At 37.7% G+C, this 19,345-nt stretch overlaps 1 protein-coding gene across 11 annotated transcripts in view; it reads left to right on the top strand.

The window, feature by feature from the left end:
• The window catches only part of BMAL1 (basic helix-loop-helix ARNT like 1), a 50,810-nt gene that overhangs the window by 18,967 nt on the left and 12,498 nt on the right, over window positions 1-19,345 (top strand). For 8 of the 11 annotated variants that reach the window (XM_050711255.1, XM_050711256.1, XM_050711254.1 and 5 more), the window contains 9 exons: window positions 6,791-6,915; window positions 7,640-7,787; window positions 10,797-10,817; window positions 11,830-11,868; window positions 12,187-12,228; window positions 13,202-13,359; window positions 16,075-16,154; window positions 17,146-17,238; window positions 18,129-18,246. In XM_050711255.1, the coding sequence (XP_050567212.1) occupies window positions 7,648-7,787; window positions 10,797-10,817; window positions 11,830-11,868; window positions 12,187-12,228; window positions 13,202-13,359; window positions 16,075-16,154; window positions 17,146-17,238; window positions 18,129-18,246 (691 nt within the window). In that variant the 5' untranslated portion in view covers window positions 6,791-6,915; window positions 7,640-7,647. The remainder of the gene's footprint in view (window positions 1-6,790; window positions 6,916-7,639; window positions 7,788-10,796; window positions 10,818-11,829; window positions 11,869-12,186; window positions 12,229-13,201; window positions 13,360-16,074; window positions 16,155-17,145; window positions 17,239-18,128; window positions 18,247-19,345) is intronic. The other 3 variants (XM_050711258.1, XM_035550324.2, XM_050711259.1) reach the window with 1 other exon arrangement.

Here is a 19,345-nt window from a genome sequence, read left to right as displayed (position 1 = left end):
TGTACAATTTGGTAGAGTTCACAGAGCAACTGCCTCCTCAGTTGAGAGATTGTTTGGTGTGTTTAGTTTTTTTTCCCCCCTAAGGATTCCAATCAAAACACACTGGAAGTACATAAACTACTACAGAGGTCACCAATAGCTTTGATAAGGTTGTTACTTAAACCATATTTATTCTGGATAATTGATTAACCTACTGGGTAGGATAGATTTCTCGCTGTCTTTCAGCCACTCAAAATCCCTTGGGTGGCTTAGGGTTGTTAAAAATGAGGATTACATTCACTGAAGTGAGTACCTAGCATGGTAACACTGACAATTCAGCAAAGTTTATATTTGTGTAATTGAGGGGATCAATTTTTAACTGTGTATGGGTGTATCACTACTAGCAGAGTAATAAATTTGGACATTAAATAAATAGAATCAGATATCTGGCCCAGAGGACTTAAAGCTTCTGTTGTCCATTAATTTTAGTGTGTGTTTTTTTCATTTTCCCCCCTGTAATGTTGAAAATATAATACTTTGTTGATTCCCACACAGGCACAAAGTCTTTTGAAGGACTGGAGTAAATTAAGATTAAATACTACATCTTAATACAGATTTTTGTGAGCTTACTTTATCAGCATTTAACACTGGTAGGCCCTGTTTTTAAAGATAAAATATAAATATTTTATTCTGTAACTTACACTACAGAAATTTTGGGGTGCTATGCTGAACAAAATGTCTATGGTATTGTCTTAAAGTAAGTTTTTTTTGTTGTCGTTTAATAAAAAAAAAAAAAAAAACAAAAACAAAATGCTTGATATCAAGCTCAGCCATTTTCCTGCAAGCAGCTGTTCTCCAAATAACTGTTTTTTGTAGCTGTGTCCATGTCCAGTGAAGTCACACTGGATGTTTTGGTCAGCAGGACCTGTTGCAACAAGGCATCCAAAGGCTTACACTAGATGAAGCTTTTGGTGATCACTGCAAGCTAGCAAGCCTTGCTGTAACACTCTTTTAGCTGTGATTCTCTGAACAGGTAGGGAAGCAGGTGGCTGCGTGCAAGGAAATGAAACCTCCTGTGGCTGAGCATCTGCTGGATGTCAGTCGGGGGCTGCTTCTGACAGGGATACAGGCTCCAGGCCTAGCGGCTGTTGTGTAGGGTTGTATGCTAGACATTTGGCTATGTCACTACAAAGCTATTACGGAGAAAAATACTTCAGCCATAGCATAGACAGACCCCTTTCAGTCTGAAGAGGTTTGATTCCTGGAAGGGGCATGGGTTGGCTTTGGTTTTGTTCAAGTTGTTTTTTTTTTTCTACTGTGAAGATGGTCCGTATTTATGAGGAAAGACTGAGAGACCTGGGTCTGTTCAGCCTTGAGAAAAGAAGACTGAGAGGGGATCTTATTAACGTTTACAAATATATTAAGTGTGGGAGACAGTGGGATTTGGCCAACCTCTTTTCAGTGGTTTGTGGGGACAGGACAAGGGGCAATGGCCACAAAATGGATCACAGGAAGTTCTGCACCAACACGTGAAAGAACTTCTTCACGGTGAGGGTGACGGAGCACTGGAACAGGCTGCCCAGGGTGGTTGTTGAGTCTTCTTCTCTGGAGATATTCAAGGCCTGTCTGGACACCTACCTGGGCAACCTGCTCTATGGAACCTGCTTTGGCAGGGGGGTTGGACCCGATGATCTCTCGAGGTCCCTTCCAACCCCTACAATTCTGTGATTCCGTGATTTCCAACAGAAAGGCCTTCCACTGGGACTCCATCAGCCTCAAAGCAGGCACTTGTCCATTTCACTTAGAGAAGAACACGAACTAGATTTCTGTTTTTTTTTTGTGTGTTTTTTTGTATATATTTTTAGCTCTCTTTGGAGAACCGTTTTGTTTTCCTTTTTTTTCTGTGCTGTCTGAAGCTTCATACCTACAGGTGCAGACAGTACAAAAAAGGAAGGAGTGACTGATAAGTCCCGTGGGAGCGCTACCAATCACAGGGAACTTGGCAGGCTGGAGAAATGGGTTGATGTGAACTTTATGAAGTTTGGCAAAGGGAGATGCCAAGTCCTGTACCTGGAGAGGAAAAACCCCGTGCACCGGTGCAGACTAAGGTCTGGCCGGCTAGAACACAGCTTGCCAGAAAAGATCTTGGAGGTCCTTGGGGACACCCAGTTGAGTCAGCAGTTATGGAAAGTTATGAAAAAGAAGGCTACATGCCTCCTGGGCTGTGTTAGGAAGACCGTTAGCAGCAGGCTGAGGGTAGTGACCCTTCCACCTTACTCAATACTGGTGAGACACTACTGTGGCCCTGGGTCCAGTTCTGAACTTCCAGCACAAGAGAAAATTATTTTAGTTACAACTTCTAGGTTTTGGAGCAACAGAGAAGTATTTTGACAAAATAGCTGGAAGTAAAAGCTTTCAGCTCTTCCCCTTTTACACAAGGAGAGATGGGATCTGAGGCCTCTCTTGAACTGAAAGTCCAGGTGCTTCTATGAAGAAGATAAAATTCAGAGTATTGTCCTATGGCTCTGTCACCCTATGACAGTCTAGAAAACTCCTAGGGTGATGTGATGGTGTGACTGTCTTTTCTCATAGATACTAGCGATGAACAAACCTGGATTTGGTTGGGAGTGCTTGTGGACACTGTATTAGTCTATTGAGATCTGTTTAAACTGCCTTTCAATTCACCTCCTAAAGCTGAAAGATGGTGTTTGTGCCTGTAGACTTTTTCTTCTCTGTAGACTTTTTTCCTTAGGTCAAAATGATTCATCTTGTAGCTGGTTTAATTTCATGGGATGCCTCCCTCCAGCCTGCTGCTTTTTCCTTGGGAAAGACAGGGAGCATCTGTTTGAACAGTAAGTCTCTTGAGCAGCTGAAGGCTGCTCGTGCAGCCCATCTCCTGCAGGGCTGGGTAGCAGCAGCTGCTAACATGAGAGGTACAGGAGGCTGCTTGATCACTGTGGCTTTGTGATCATGGTTACGGATGGAGTGGAAACATGAGCTTCTGGTCTTTTGCAAAGAGCTTGGGTAGGGAAGAGCTCCAAAATTCAGATGTGGCTTGTGGGCTGCCAGAGGTTGGTGAACGCGGTGTTGAGTGAGTGGAAAAAAGATTACCTCAACAAGCAAAACAGTAAAATCACTTCTTTGCTCGAGAGAGTGCTGCGAGCTACATCTGCACATGAGATGATGCCATGGGGCATTTTATCATCTTGGAGTACAGAGTGTTCCTGCAAATAATATTAGGGAGTTCGAGGAACACAAATGTGCCACTAAAACAAAACAGCATCAATATGTTGGACAAATATGAGGTATTCTTGCTGCTGCTCCTTAACTACTGAAGGAAAAGGAAAATACCACTGCTTTAGTTCAAAGATCTTCCTTTGATTCACACAGACTATTTTCTAATAAAGATTCTGATGTAGGAACTGCTTGTCACTTGCAGCAGCCATGCCCCTGTGTGCCTGTATGCATCTTGAAATCATCACGGGGCACTTGCAGTCCTTGTGCTGCTGAGCAGAAATCTTCCCCGATTAGTCAGTGTGTGCACATCTGGAGTACACGTACACCCGCAGCATGTCTTGGAGAAATACAGCGGAGGTAAATGGTCCTGTTCTGTTTCTTACTTGTTCATGCTGTGACAGTTACTTCTGAGATGGAGTATTGCTGTGAAGGGAAGAAAAAAAAATTTCTTTCTGTAGCTATCTGTTTTTGGTTCGAGTCATTACACACAGGGATGATGAGCATATTTTTAATTATTTCCTAAGGAAACTACACCACAGTTTTCCTCTATCATTGCAAAATCGTGCTTTAAGAAATGACACACTTCTGATTCATAAAGTTATGAATTACATTTCTTTTAAAATAAGTCTATATTTTATGCTGGAGATAGCTGACTCTTGCCTGGGGGTAATTGAAACTGGTGGTGCTTGCGTAAAGAGGTCTTGACTCCTGGGTGGGTGCTTGGCAGACTTGGTTGACCTACTTTAGTTCTGACCTTGATTTGCTCAGAGGTGTTTATGTACTCGTGATCAGCTTTCCTGCATGATTAAGCTAGTCATGTGACAGCTAACTTTTTTTTTTTTTTTAAAGGGACGAAGAGAAAGATTTGTTTCAATTGACTCATGAGCCTTGTTACAGAGGGGTTAGAGAATGAGATTGGATGCAAGGGAAGGGAACCCTGAAGGAAGCAATCCAAAATAGGCTGCGAAGAGACATTGTTATGCAATTCAATGACAAAATATCATTTGATTCTCATTTTCGGGGGAATTTAATCAAGTAGTGGCCTACATGGCATTTTTTCAAGTAGGTTCTTGGAGTACTTTGGCAAGAGGGTAAGGTTCGTAAATGGAAGATTTGGGCTTTGCTTGTATGTATGGGTAATTATTGTGTTGCTTTTCATAGGGGATTTTTTGAGCCATTGAACAACTAGCAGCTTGAGGCTGAAAAGCTACTAAAATATTCCCTTTTTGAGAATTTTAAGAAACCCTTGTAATAGCATATTTATCTGAACTGTTCACTGTTTATTACAGCAGGGCATACTGATTTTTGCTCTGATCATTGTGTTGACGCTTTTTAACTTTAAACCTCATTTCAAGAGACATGTATGATTCGTAATTCCCATAATGCTGAAATGTAGGACTGTGGTTGTTAGAACTGGGATGAGCATTTGGGAAATGGCAGAAAAAGGGCTGACTTTAAAAAGCAGAATTCTCAGTTTCTTTTCATGTAGTTTTGTACTGCTTAAATGGTTAAGACACTTTAAGTAGCTGCTTTGAAACTGTCAAATATAGACAATTGTTTATACAATTTAAAAGAGCAGCGGAGTTGAATGGATACTTCATTTTTTTTTTAAACTGCTTTGAAATTTATGTTTTGAGGTGAAGAACAAAGCAAATTTTTTTTTGCATTACAGCACACTGACGACTTGTGCAGTGTTCTGATTTTGAATCTGAAACACTGGCTGTCGCAGGCATTCTATGGAAGGAAAGAACTGTGTTAAATCTATTTTTTCACTATCCTTCTTAATTCCAGCACATCCCACCCTGCTGTCTGAGGTCTTCCTAAGTGATCAGTGAAATTATATTATGCGGTAAAATGTGAGTTCAACAAGTATGCTTGCATATGGAGGTGGTCAGAAGTTTCTAGTAGGTGTCAATAGTACTTTTATCACTTTATTTGTTCCACTTAGCCACAGGCCATACGAAGTATAGCTGTAACTAACTTCTGCACACAGCTGAGGTCAAGGATAATGTTTTTGCATCTGAATCAAGAGCAGAGAAATGTGCAGTGACTGTGGCTTAACTGGAGGGTTGTAAATTAATCTGCAGTAATCTCATAAACCACAGGAACATAATCAAGTTTGTACTTTGTTGGGCTGCTTGAGTAGCAGAGCTAAAGTAGACAACTAGGAAAGGGCTGATAGAAGGTGAAAGTAAGGTCCGGTCTACAAGTAGCTGTATTAGTGTGCATGAAAGCCTTCTTCTAAAGTCAATTGTGGCTATGGAGTCAATGGCAAGTCACAATTTGATTAACATTTGTGTTGCTTTAGCTTTTGTGCATGACTTTCTGGTGTACCCAACTTGCCTGGACCAGGATGTCCACACACTCATAAACACCTGACTCCTTTTTCATTTTTGAGAAAGGACCACACAGCAGCTGTCCAGTGAGGTGCATGGTGAGCCCTCAAAAGCAGTTTGGAAGGTCTGCTTGTAGAGCAGCAATGATTCTGTGTTCTCACGTTGGTGGTATTAAGGCAATGACTCGCCTGACCTTAGATTTAAGCACCTTGATCCTGACTGTCATTACTGTAATGGGACCAGTGAGTCAAATAAGTTAAACTTACTGAAATAAGTTCTGCATTTGCTATTGTGGCAGAGCTGAAGAAAATTATACTTTTGACTTTGGATTTTGTGGGGTTTCTTTAGCTTCTAACTCTTAGCATGTCTGTATATGGGATTCAGTAGATTTGGTTATAATGTGGCCATGTGGACAGAATACTAGCATTTTAGACTTGAGAACCTCTGAAAGTGTCGTGGGAGCTTGCTGATCTGTGTGCTTGGGAAGTTCTGCTGGCATCACAGATTGGAAAGGCAGACACAATGATCACAGATACGTTAACCAGAAAAGAGCATATCCAGAAGGCTTTAAAAGATCTTGCAAGAGGCAGTCCTGAGATGTTTTTCAAGTCTCACATAGAAGTTTTGCTGAAAAATAAGTTTCACGGAAGGAAGAACATTCATCCGCATGCCATCCACTAGGTATGCAGTGTAGTTAGGAGACACAGTTACAACTTGAGTTTCCAGTATGGGGTGTGAATTTTAAATAAAACTTGAAACATGCAGAACATAATAAGTTTAACCCTCCTTTCCTTTGAAAATGGCAGGTGCTGTTGCAAGGGAAAATAAAACAGTAAGCCCAGCCCAATCTTATTGCTATGGCCACCTTAAAAGTAAGGCAACCAGGAGGTCTTTCTGTGTACTGTAACAGCAATTTGACTCATTCTGCTAGCATGTGACATCAAATATGTTCAAATCTGATCATTGTGAGTGGAGGGGTTTTATGTGATTAGCTGCAAGAACCAAAGAGTAATAAAGAGAGCCCAAAGGGAAGCGATGCTGAGGAGGTTCCTTCTATTGCAGTACTTGGTCTGCATATCCCAACGTTTAACCCTTTTGATGATAGATGAAGCTTCTATATATTATAAGGAAATCAAAATTCAACCATTGTGTAGCTAAGATTATTTTTCTCAATTAAAACATATTTGCTGCTGTCAACGGTGTCTAAAACAATGCTTGCTGCTTTTCTTCCCATTCAGGTTTTTGAAAGTACTTGACTAAACAGACTATGAGGCATGAAAATGTTTTGAGGTGGTCAACTGCTTCAGGCTGAGCATCATCTTCTTCCCTCAGGTGGATCTAGGCTTCCAAGACAGGCTTTCAGGTAAAATCTCTTTTGTTTTACAATTGATGACATTTAATAATGGATAAGCTTTACAGTGTTTCTTCCAACAGTATTAGATTTGCAGTCTAGAGGATTAAAATGTGTATCTCTTAGATGAAAAAAGCTAATTGAATTCTTTTGTACCTTTAACTAGTCATCTTAGACCATCACTGGATTATTAGTGTTTTTTTTTTTTCATTTATGGATTTTGCTTTGATGGAGTTATTCATTTAATTTGTTTATTTTCTATGGAAATCTTTTGAATTCTGTTCCATAAAATCCAAGGGAGGTAGAACTGTCAAACCTTATGAACTTCGAGAATACGATCTTCAAATGAAAGAGAGACATGGTAAAATTAGTGTTCCCACTAAGCAAAAGATGGACAGAACTAAGCCTTTACTTACATTAGGTAGCAGCAGTTGGCCTCCAGTTAAGATAGGAGTAAACCTGGTTTAGTTAAGTCATTTTGACAATTCTGTAAAACAACTTTAATGTGTTTTGAGAATGGTCATGGCTTGTATGTAATATTTAATACACAAGTAGCTGAAAAAAGAGAAATAGCCTATGTCTGTTTTATGACAAAAGCAAATAACGGAATTGTAATTTTTGCAATTCTAAGCTAATTTTTAAGCTTATACTAAATTTGAGATTTGTTCTGTGTATTAAAAATATGTACGTTTCTGATTCTATTATGTGGTGGCATTTGTCTTTTTGATAACGTTAGACAATCCAATGGCAGACCAAAGGATGGACATTTCTTCTACCATTAGTGATTTTATGTCACCGGACCCTGCTGACTTGATCTCCAGTTCCCTTAGCACTTCAGGAGTGGATTGTAACAGGAAAAGGAAGGGAAGCTCTACTGATTATCAGTAAGTTGAATTTCTCTTGATTTAACCCTTCTGAAAAGAGGTTGCAACAGAACAATACAGTGGGGGAGACAATAGAGATATTTATGACATTTTTTAAATAACCTTTTCTTGACAACCTGTTGTAAAGGCTGTAAAGAAGAAAAAAGCTACTATGGACTAAGAGGAAAGTTCATTATTTAGTAATAAAAATATGGCCTTCGCCTTAGTGCAGCTAAAATTGAGGGCTATCAGATGAGGTATGGCTGAAGAAAGAAACCTTTGCCTAATGAGGGGAAAAAAATTAATACTGACGAAGTGGACAACGTGAAGGTTGATGATGTAGATCATTTATATAGCAAATAGAATGTCTCACTGACAGGAAGGATGCTAATAATTAAGAAGCAGAAGCAAAACTAGGAATAGTCCCTTCTCTTCACCTATTTTTTTGCTTCCTGTCAGTGTGCTGCCGGTCTTTGCCTGATGAAGCTATCTTGGTCTCCCAGTTGAATATGAATCTGGGTAGTCTCTGGTTTGCTGCAGTAGATCAGCCTTTTCCTTAATCAACTGATTTAATCTTATGTTGGTCCCTGATTGTAAACTATTATTCCTGGCAAAATAAAAAAATTTTCTCCTGAATCAGTGGTAGAATGTGGTTTCGTTTCAAGAAAGCTGCTTCTCTTATTCTTGCTTAGAAGCATCATCCAAGCCATACCTTCTGTCTTAGGGCAGGTATTTGAAACACAAAGAAATCATACCACCTGTGCTTTAGAATAGTGAAGGTTGTAGTAATGTCTGCCAAATTTCCAACTGTGTAATGTCTTCTGTGGTAGGTACACCAAGACCAACATTCTTACTCTAAGTCACTCTGCAACTTTCATATGTATCATAACTTTACAGATTCTAGCTGCAGGGTAACTTGTGAATGGGTCGTATCCATTATTAACACAGCTATGGAGTCTTTTTTTTTTTTTTTCTTGACACAGATTTTTCATTGTGGGCCTTCTGATACTTGGCAATTCCTTCTACAGGGAGTGGTAGAATTTTTGATCCATGCTGAGGATGACAATTAAGAATTAGATGCCCTGTGCATAGAGTTTCTTTTTAGGAGAATTTATGTGCAAAACTTTAATTGCTGTTTAGAGACCACAAACATACTGCATACATCTCTTCTCTAATATGCATTTAACCTTCCTGAAGAGTACGTGACTCCCTTTTACGTGACTACCACAAAATTCAGTGAACAACCTCAATCTTACCAACTTCCTCTTCTCTAGAAAGGATTTCTCCACCTTTATTCTTCTGGGTAGGAAGCATTGCTCAAGTCCTCTTTTCCAAAAGACAGCTTGCTCTTTTAAGTTATAATTCTGCCCTTTAGGTTGCGTGTACATCTTATTAAATATGTGAAATACTGTTTCCTTGACTTCTAAGTAAAATCAGTTTACAACAGCTGTCATCGTACTGCAGTTCATGTTGTGTTGCAAAGGAAATGGTAGCTAGTAAATATTCCTATTTTTAAGTAGAACCTAAGGTAGAATTCCCTCTTTCTATGTGTATGAATCTATAAATATTGTTCAGAAATCACTGTTCAGCTTTTGCTGCCTGTTAATGATTTATGTTTATTTTTATATAAATGGTGTGTGTCCAGTTTTATGCTTTGCTTACCAGAGAACGATGGGCGTAAGGAAGAACCAGACTGTTCTAGTGTGGTTCTTCATTCACCTCTCAAGTACAAAAAAGCTTGTTGGTCAGCTGTTCTTTCAGCTTTCTAGCAACTTCTTTTCAGTTCTTTCTGCTGCTACTCCTCCAGGGAAATTCCTGCCCAACCTATTGCTGTCATTTCAGCAAAGGTTAGCTGTTTTCCACTACAGAGTGTTCTAGTCACTTGCTGGAATCCAAGACTTCATGCACAGGTCTATAAACAATTTCTTTTCTTGGCAGTAGTGTTAAATTTTGAAATAATATTTTATAAGAAATTAAATTATCCTGACGCTTTTGTAAATTACCCTCTACCTGGTGGAAATACCTCTTTTACATTTTATTTTCTGTGTTTCTCCAAGACTAAAAAGGATTTCGTCACAAGCATCCTGTAGCTAAAAGTGGCATCATGAGTGGATAACTGATGCCTTGTTTCTAAGTCCTGTTCTAGACCCACATGCTATTTCTTTGTGAGCATCAGAAGTGCTCAGAGCCATTGACGAAGTCAGCAACTCAAATGTTGAGAGATGAATAAAACCTTAAGCATTATTCCAGCTTTTTAAAAAACTAATCACAAAGATGACTAATTAAGAGGTGCAGTGAATAATACATGAAAAAATACCATGTTCATTTTTAAGAATGCTGATGTCCAATATTGAATGGGAATAAGTACTGTATCAATGGCTAATATGAGAAGATATTTCATAAGGCTTTTATAAAATGTAGTCTCTCAATGTGTTAAAGCTCAGTGGTATTTCAGAAGACTCTGCAGTCTTAAAGTGATGCCAGCAGTTAACTTGCATGTAGAAATTCCTCGTTTTCCTTTTGATACAATAAAGTTTGTATAAAGTTCAGAATTTGGACTTCAGTACTGACTAAAACAAAATGTTCATCTGTTTTGTTGGGCAGAATTAAAACCTGAGAAACTTGGGAAACATATTGGTATTTTTTTTATTCCTGACCTTGGAGTCCTCTGAAACTCCATTTATCTAACTGCAAGGACAACGTGCATAAAGCACAAATCTTTTGTTTCCGGTTATGAAACAGTATCTCAATTATTTGCATAATAGACATAATTTAAGTTAGTTGTTTTACTAATTTTTCACATTAAGCACAATGGACTATGTTAGCTTTTCTTAAAAAGCAGAATTATTCTCTGAGAAAATAGATTAATTTGAACGAACTTGTCTCCTTAAAATACAGTCACTACTACTGTCCTTGTTTTCATTGTGCTTTTTCATTTCAAATAGAATATAAATTAGCTTGAGCGTTTCAATAGAAAATGAAAGACATTATTTCCTATATATGGTGTATTTAATTTCTCTTTCTTTTCAGACTTGATGGCTTTCCTTTTGAGTAAGTATAAATATTTCAATAATTGGTTTCACTTGAAAAAGATGCTTGATGCTTCTCCTCGCCTTCCCTCCCCTTTACTGAAGATTTTCAGGTAAAAATTAAACCAGACTAAGGCAGGCCTAAGAGTGCCCATTTAAGCACAGTTGTACGGATTTATCTGTATCAAAACATTCTCTTCCTAATTCTTTTGTCTAACAGTCCTGTAGACTTAAGCATTCTCCGTTTTATTTCCAGATACTGCTGTGAAGACTTACACTTTCCTCTCCTACTTATTTCTGTACATAGTTACAATACTAAAATGTAACAAGGAGGATCCTTTTTCTTTTCCTTAGATTTTTTTTTTCTGATGTTGAGACAAAAGTCAGTCACGTACACTGCAAGTTGTACTCATTTAAAATACATCTGCTTAGTTTTATACAGTCTCCCATCCACTCTGTGCATTTGGCCATTTCCAATGTTACAGTGCATTATGTTGGTCTAGATTATTACCATATCCTATCTCAAAATCAACTACTGTAAGGCACACTGAGGTGTAGAATGCGCAGTCACAAACTAATTCAGGGCAATTTGTGAATTCTATGGTAGGTGCTTTGATAACTGCCAATGTTTGAACTTTTAACTGTACTAAATGCAAGTTAGCCCTACTTCTGATGAAGGCATAAAAAATATCTGCTTTGATACGTCCTTTGGGTTTTTTTTCCCTCTAGTTAACTGAAAAATATTTTTGTAGCAGATGATGACTTGAACTACAGTGTATTTTACTGTCAAACATATCAAACCGTGCCGTTTTGTTTGCTTCAAAGGAAATGCAACTGATTTTTAGAAAATGTTTTAATATCATGGAAAATGCAGAACTTCTTTAGTTCTTCCAGTTTCTTACTTTTAAATTCTTCTTCTTGTTTTCAAGATTTAAAGGTGACAGGAACACTTTATTCTAATTTTATGGTAGTTTGATAACAGCCTTATTAATCCTGCTTAATTTGTGATATATTGCTTTATTCTGTTTCTGCAGGGAAGGTATGGATACAGATAAAGATGACCCACATGGCAGGTACTATTAGATATAGTCACTAAAATGTTAGTTCCACAGTACTGACGTATGATCTCTTTTCAGTGTCAGTTTGGTCAAGTGTTTCAAACTGTTTCTATTTTGGGACAAAGGTGTAAGATTCTTGAACAAATTGAAATGGACAAAAAAAATCCAATCCAGTGCTTTGAGCCTTACTACAGTATAATAGATAATGGTATTTTCTGATAAAAGATTAAATATTTAAATTTTAAAAATTATTTTAATGAAGATCAGTAGATACATAAGATGCATTAAAAATTGTTTTCAGTACTGTAATTCTATGATATCATTTCTTAACAGATTGGAGTATACAGACCAACAAGGCAGAATAAAAAATGCAAGGTAATACTCTCAACAAGTATGCTGAAAAGAATTGATATCTTGCCTTTTGCCATATATGAAATACGTGGCTGTGTTTTACCTTGAAAGTTGTTTTTTCTAGCTTTGACCTTTTCTTGTTTCTCTTTATCTTTACCTTACCAATTTTTTCATGTATAAACTGCATGTTATAGTTTTGTGAAAATGCTGATTTGGTAGGTAACTTCTGTTTTAGTCACTTCTTGTTAATGTTAACATGGAAATTGAAGCCTGCACATGTTTCTTATAATCTTACATTTCTAATCTTGTTTCTTTCAAACTCAATAGTGGGTTGTGAAAGTGTTAATAGTGACTGTAATATGTGAAAACACAAAAACGAAAATGAAATCATTTAGTGTTTATCATCAGTTTTCCTGGGTAGGAAGATTTTAGTTCAGAGGTATCTCAAATACTTGGAAATGGAAAACTATAGGATGATTAGAAGCTTTATATTGCCACAGCAAAAGGTAGTTTAAAATACTAGTACATTCATACAGTATGCTGATTACACATACTTAATTGAATGGTATATACACATTGGTATATACACTTTATATATTTCTTTATCTGTAACCTCTATGATTTCCTGATATGTTTCAGTGCTAGGAACAGCAACAACAAAAGTGTTGTTCAGCAGGAGAAATCTCCAGACAATTTTGTGCTGTTTCATGGATTGCTCAGAACTGAGGATTCAGTGTACTATATGGCCAACAATATCTATAGTTGGTAAACTAGAGCCAAGTGCTGCAGCCTTGCCTATTGCTTGTAAATGTCACCGTCCCAAGTAATGATCATATAATGTCTGAAAAAGTCTGTATGTACTTTTTTTTTTAGGGTGATTAAATTATCGGGGGAGATTATTTTGGGTTGTTGTTACACAGGATTTGGGGATTATTATTATTTTTTTTTTAATATGGTTTAATGTTTTTCTGTTTTCCTCACCACCTCACTTGTTTAGGGAGGCTCATAGTCAAATTGAAAAAAGACGTAGAGATAAAATGAACAGTTTTATAGATGAACTGGCATCTTTGGTACCAACGTGCAACGCGATGTCTCGAAAGCTAGATAAGCTCACTGTATTGAGAATGGCTGTCCAGCATATGAAGACATTACGTGGTAAGTTGATTGAGGGCAATGTGTGTGGGGGAGGGGTGAGAAGGACTGGAGGAGAACACAATGGGGTTTCTCCAAAGTCATGCTTTTACTACCCTTTCCTTGCCCCTTTGTCAAAGAGAAGTAAGTTAACACCTCTTGGGAGGACTTCTCCCCTTTACTTAGCATGTGATGTTGCACATTCATTTATAGCTTACTGTAATCTGCCGTAGGTCCATAGGTTGCATTTTTTTTTCATGAGCTATGAGCACCAAAGCAGCTTAAAATACTAGTCTTGTCTGGTGCAGTTATATTTGGGGAACTGAAAGGACTAGTGCCTGTCAAATTCACCAGAGCTACTTTGAAAATTGCCATGCTCTCAAGTATGAGGAGAGCAATGTGCAGTCTTCTAGCAAAGCAGAGTTTAAATTCTGGAGTTTTATTTAAAAAAAAAAAAAAAAAAAGACATTTGAAAGATCTCCTTAGTCTTCTGCTGTAGCTGTTGTTTAGCTTTTTTCCTGCGTGAATGAAACTGATGTAAGAATGCTGTTCTTTCCCTGGAGCTACATATTCTGCTGGAGCCCTGAGCTTGCATCACCTCTGCGCTGTGCTGGTTTGAGATGAAATTCTCTTTAGAACTCTTCACCTAACGCTCTCATTTGATAGTGTTGCAGGCCCTTCATCAGATGCAGCCATGAACATTTTTGCCTTTTCTCTTACCTATTTTTGTAGAGCTGCTTACAAAATGAAAATATAATAAGGATACCTTTCATTTTTATGTTCAGTTTCCCCTTCCTTAGAAACTCCTTTGACTTTACAGTTAGCTGTCATCTTTAGTACTTTATTTTCCTATGTAAGCTGTAAGAATACAAAAACATCACATCCTAGAACAAAGAAAGGAGTTTGTGGGGGCTACCAGAGTTGGAGAAGGAAGTCATGAGAAAGCAAATGCTGCCAATTGTACTTTCTATCTGGAGCTGTGGCTGGTTTGTTTTAACATCAAGATACCATGTAAGGGATGCGGCCTCCCTTTCCCCTCTCCCTTGCAGCTGAGCAACTGCAGGATGGCTTGGTTCATGGTCTGATACCCTGATCCAGCAGGGAAATTTGTAGGTGAGAAAAGAATAATTTTCCATTAGCTAACCCCATGGACTATTATGAAGAAAGGTTGAGGGAACTGGGCTTGTTTAGCTTGGAGAAGAGAAGGCTCCGGGGAGACCTCATTGTGGCCTTCCAGTACTTGAAGGGAGCGTCTAAACAGGAGGGGGAACGGCTGTTTACATGTGTTGGTAGTGATAGGACAAGGGGGGATGGTTTTAAACTAAGGCAGGGGAGATTTAGGTTAGAAATTAGGAGAAAGATTTTCACTCAGAGGGTGGTGAGGCACTGGAACAGGTTGCCCAGAGAGGTTGTGGATGCCCCATCCCTGGAGGCATTCAAGGCCAGGCTGGATGCGGCTCTGGGCAGCCTGCTCTAGTGGTTGGCAACCCTGCCCAGAGCAGAGGGGTTGAAACTAGATGATCTTTAAGGTCCTTTTCAACCCAGGCCATTCTATGATTCTATGATTATCACTGGTATATGGGGCATGGGAGCAAAGGGCTTAAGTTGTAGTCCACCGCTGAATCTTTTGTAGCACTGATCTGATCTGTGCTCTTAGGCAGGCCATGTGCAGGACTTGTTTGGATAGAGAGGTTAAATTTTAGGTGTGCATAATATTCCTATGGGATTTAAGATGTTTGTGTTCATAGCTTTAGCTTTCTGTGAAAGAATGAAGAATCCTTTGAGAACACAGTTTTAGTCTTTTTACTGAGCTTCTGTTACATGTACCTGAAGGGGAATATGTGGGATTCGAAGAGTTGGGGTTGTTGCAAAGTTCTGTGCATCCTAAAACTCCAAGTAAGAATCAGTTGTTGGATACAATCTGTGATGATAGGGAAAGCTTAAGCCTTCAAGAAGTACACCCTTGAGAAAGAATAGTGATGCTGGTAATTTACAGAAATGGTCACTATTCTAGTTTCTAGGACACAAGACATCTTCCAGTCATATTTATCCTAGAAGTTTTTTAAGGTGCAGATTCTTCTGCCACTGTCATTCAGTTATGTTGGTACTTTATAGCAGTTCAGTGGTTACTAATTTGACTCTCTTGCCTTTACGAAGGGAATAAGATAAAAAGAATCACTCTTTAGTAAGTAGATGCCTCATTGGTTGCTCATTTTTGGCTTTTTCTTGCATTGTTAGGTAAGGTCAGTGGAATGTTTTTTGTCTTTGGCATGGCATGGCACGGCATGAGAGTACTGATTTGCAAGATCCTACCTGACAATCTGTTTACATCACCTTGTCATGTTTTACTAGGATCTAGGGAGAAGAAACAGTTTGAAGATTTTTATTTTCTCTCTTACTTTTAGTTCCTAATTCTGAGAATAGACCATAAATCAAGCACAGCATTTGAGTAAAAAAAAAAAATGTCAAAAAAAACTTCCATCTCAGAAGGCATTTAGTTTGTGTTGCTACATAATGCAATATTGGGTTTTTAGCTAAAATGCTTTATTCTTTTCCGAGTTAGTACCAACAGAATTCATCACAATAGTAAAATGAAACCAAAAAGCAACTTTCATTTTAAAGAACAGGTGAAATGAATAACAGTCTAAGAAAGAGCCAAATTAAAATTATTCATTTAAGTGTGTATTTTTTTCTTTGTGTCACAAATTAAGTTTGTGATATGGGGATTGTTTTCTTTAGGTGCTACGAACCCATATACAGAAGCCAACTATAAGCCTGCTTTTCTGTCAGATGACGAATTAAAACATCTTATTCTCCGGGTATGTTTCAGCTTTTAATTATATTAATGTCTGTGAATGTAATTCTCCCAAAGCAAAACACCAGTATTTTTCTGCCTTGTATCTCAGCTTAAGAATGTTTTGATTATAGAAATTAATGTATCAGTCTGTAAGACTATTGCATAAAGTCTCTGGGTTTTAAAGATAACCAACATCTCTAAAATTAAGCGGAAGGATTTTGAGGGGAGATCTGAGGAAACTGCTATTTTGATGGTAACCATCTGAATCTTCAGTTATTTCATGAAATGAACCAAAACAATTTTCTTACAGACTTTCTGCAATGGACCACCTTGATGCGATTATTACCATACAATGATACAACAAGAACCTTGTTTAGAGGTCACTGATGTAATGTGACTTAGTGTGTTTGGCTGCTTCCTGTGTATGTTTATAGCGTGGAGAGTGTATATGGCTTGTGTCAATAATTAAGCACTTCTAGTAGCTTGTGTAATTTGTGAAGAACTGCAGTGGCCAATTGCAGCATATTCAGAACTGAATTTCTGCAGCATTGTGACTTTAGAGCTATAAAGTTAGGGACTAATCCTGCATGCTTTTATGTGGTTGAAAAATAGTACTTTCAAAACAGGAACAACTTGCCTACAGACAGATAGATAAATACACAGGTTACATTTGGTTTCTGAAATAGGAACTATGGAATAAGTGCAGTTAAAATAATAATTTAAAAACAGGCATTATTAAACATCATTGTAATATTACTGGACAAAATATGGATGCTTTCTTCCTACATAAGTGATTGTAAATTCTGCCCAGAATGATGCCAGAAATGTTCGCAGATGCATAAAAAAAACTTTATTGTACTTTCATATCGTGTCTGTTGACTCAGTTATCTCTAAATGTTAAAAGAGTTCTCCTAGTGTAGAAATCCTGCTGTATACAAAGTGTTTTTAAAGGTTATGATGATGCAATGAAGATGTATATCTTAGAAATTTACTTTTTTTCATTTCATAATTAGGCAGCAGATGGATTTCTTTTTGTTGTGGGCTGTGACAGAGGGAAGATATTGTTCGTTTCAGAATCTGTCTTCAAGATTCTCAACTACAGTCAGGTATTCTTTTCCATTTTAAGTAATGTTAGGCCTTAAAAGATTTGAAAGCTATTTTATTATTATACATTTATATGGGAGGGGTATTTGTGTGAATAGTCTGCTTTGAAAGCTGAGATTTGCTGCAAAGAAAGCTTTTCTCTGTCATGCTGCTAAAGAAGACTGCTGCTGGCTTCCATTCAAAGGAAGGAGGTAAAAAGGTACTAACTTTATTTCACTGTTTGTGACACATTCTGATTAGGGTTTTAACATCAGACTTGTAAAGTGTTAACTAATTTGACTTGTAAATAACTATAGAAAAATCAGTTTGAGGTTTCTCCAGTAACTTTACATGATTTTTTCAACTTAGTTATTCTTCTCTTTCTGCTAGCAAAATTACTTAAGGAAACTGGGAATCAGTTATACCAAAGCCAGGTTTTTAAATATATCCTTAAAATGAAGTGTAACTTGCAATGTATATTGACAGAAATAATGAAGATCATTATTTATACATCTGCCCTCCTTTCCAACTTTAAACATTGTATTAGCTTCAAAAGTTTTCATCAGCCAGCCTTTGGCTAGATATGTACCAAATACCTACTAATCAGGTAAATATTGAAAAAGAATATTTGCAGCTATGATTTCTACTTAAAACATGTAGCATACAAAATGAAACTGAAGAGAAACAAGAATATCTATTGGTTGATTGAGCGTACTGATTCTGTAAACCTCTTACTGAAAATACATAACTGTAACCTCAAATCCTGATATCTTTCAGTTAATCTTGGATCTGAGATTTTTGATGTTCATTGGTTAGACTTATATGTAGAAGGATTCTTTGTAATTGATACTAAAATTGGGAATATACACTGTACAATTATTTTAATTTTTGATCAAATATTCAATCCCTGCAGAATGATTTGATTGGTCAAAGTTTATTTGATTACCTTCATCCTAAAGACATTGCCAAAGTGAAGGAGCAGCTCTCCTCTTCTGACACTGCACCACGAGAAAGGCTTATAGATGCAAAAAGTGAGTATTCTTTTTGAAAAATACTTTTGAATATTTGGCTAACATGGAAAGTGTGTTGGGGGGTGCTATTTGGTTTGTGTGTCATGCCAAGGAAGAGACAGAAGAAAAAGTATGAAATAGATACCTGAATGTAGAAGCTTGTAGTTTTTGCATGCCCTGCAGTATAGATACATTAGTTTAACTGGCTTCACATGAGGTATTGTTTTGTTTCCAGGCATCAAAGGTTTAATTTTTCCCACTGACACATGAAGTGTTTGTTCTAATCCTTCAATCAGTGGTCAGGATACACACGGTATTATTTTGGTTATACATAACTGTCAGTCATGACAGAGGACTTTGTTTTCTTTTGTTTTGCCACTTCCAGCAATGACCTAGCCTTTTTCTTACAAGGTTTTTAATCCAGTCTTTAGAATCATTTCCTACTGTGCATCTTAGTTCTAGACCATTATGGTGTTTTGAAGTAGTTCTGTATCTGTGCTGTTTTGAGATGAGTGGGAGTTTAATTCACTCTCATAACAGGAGTCTGTGTTGCTTAAGTAGAAGGTGGTATCTTACAACTGCAAATTTCCAGGTTAAGTCTCATGCTTGTCAAGATCAGAAATTGGTAGGACTCTGTTGCAAAGAAGCCACCAGAACAACTTTGGAAACTGGAGCCAAGAAAGGTCATTCCAGGGCAGTGAGCGTAGAGGCTTCATCTGGCTCATCTGAAGTTTTTCTAGCTTATGGTTTTGTCTAGTCATGAAACATGCTCATCCGGTTCTATCCCCTTTTCTGCGTGCCTCTGACAAAGTTAGGGCAAAAATAAATACCACAAATTACAGTCTTCTCATCTGCTCTGATAGACCAACTGATAAGTTTTCAGGAACAAATATTCTTAAGAGTACTAGTATTTTTTTTATTTTTTAAGTTGGCATAAGTGACTTGGGCATAACTTGTACTTTATCCACTGAATGGCAATTTAGAGTGTGAAGGGTATGGTGAAGGGCAGTCTGCAGCACCTCCTTGAGGTGACCTCCTGCAAATAACAGAGGCACTCAGCATTAAAACATTGGCTTCACCGTTTTCCTCCTTACGTTAAAAGTTTACAGGGTCCTAGAAG

This window comes from Cygnus atratus, chromosome 5 (assembly GCF_013377495.2).
Source record: "Cygnus atratus isolate AKBS03 ecotype Queensland, Australia chromosome 5, CAtr_DNAZoo_HiC_assembly, whole genome shotgun sequence".
NCBI lineage: Eukaryota > Metazoa > Chordata > Aves > Anseriformes > Anatidae > Cygnus > Cygnus atratus.
Note: the sequence above shows the minus strand (reverse complement) of the source record. Positions and strands in the feature narration are given on the sequence as shown.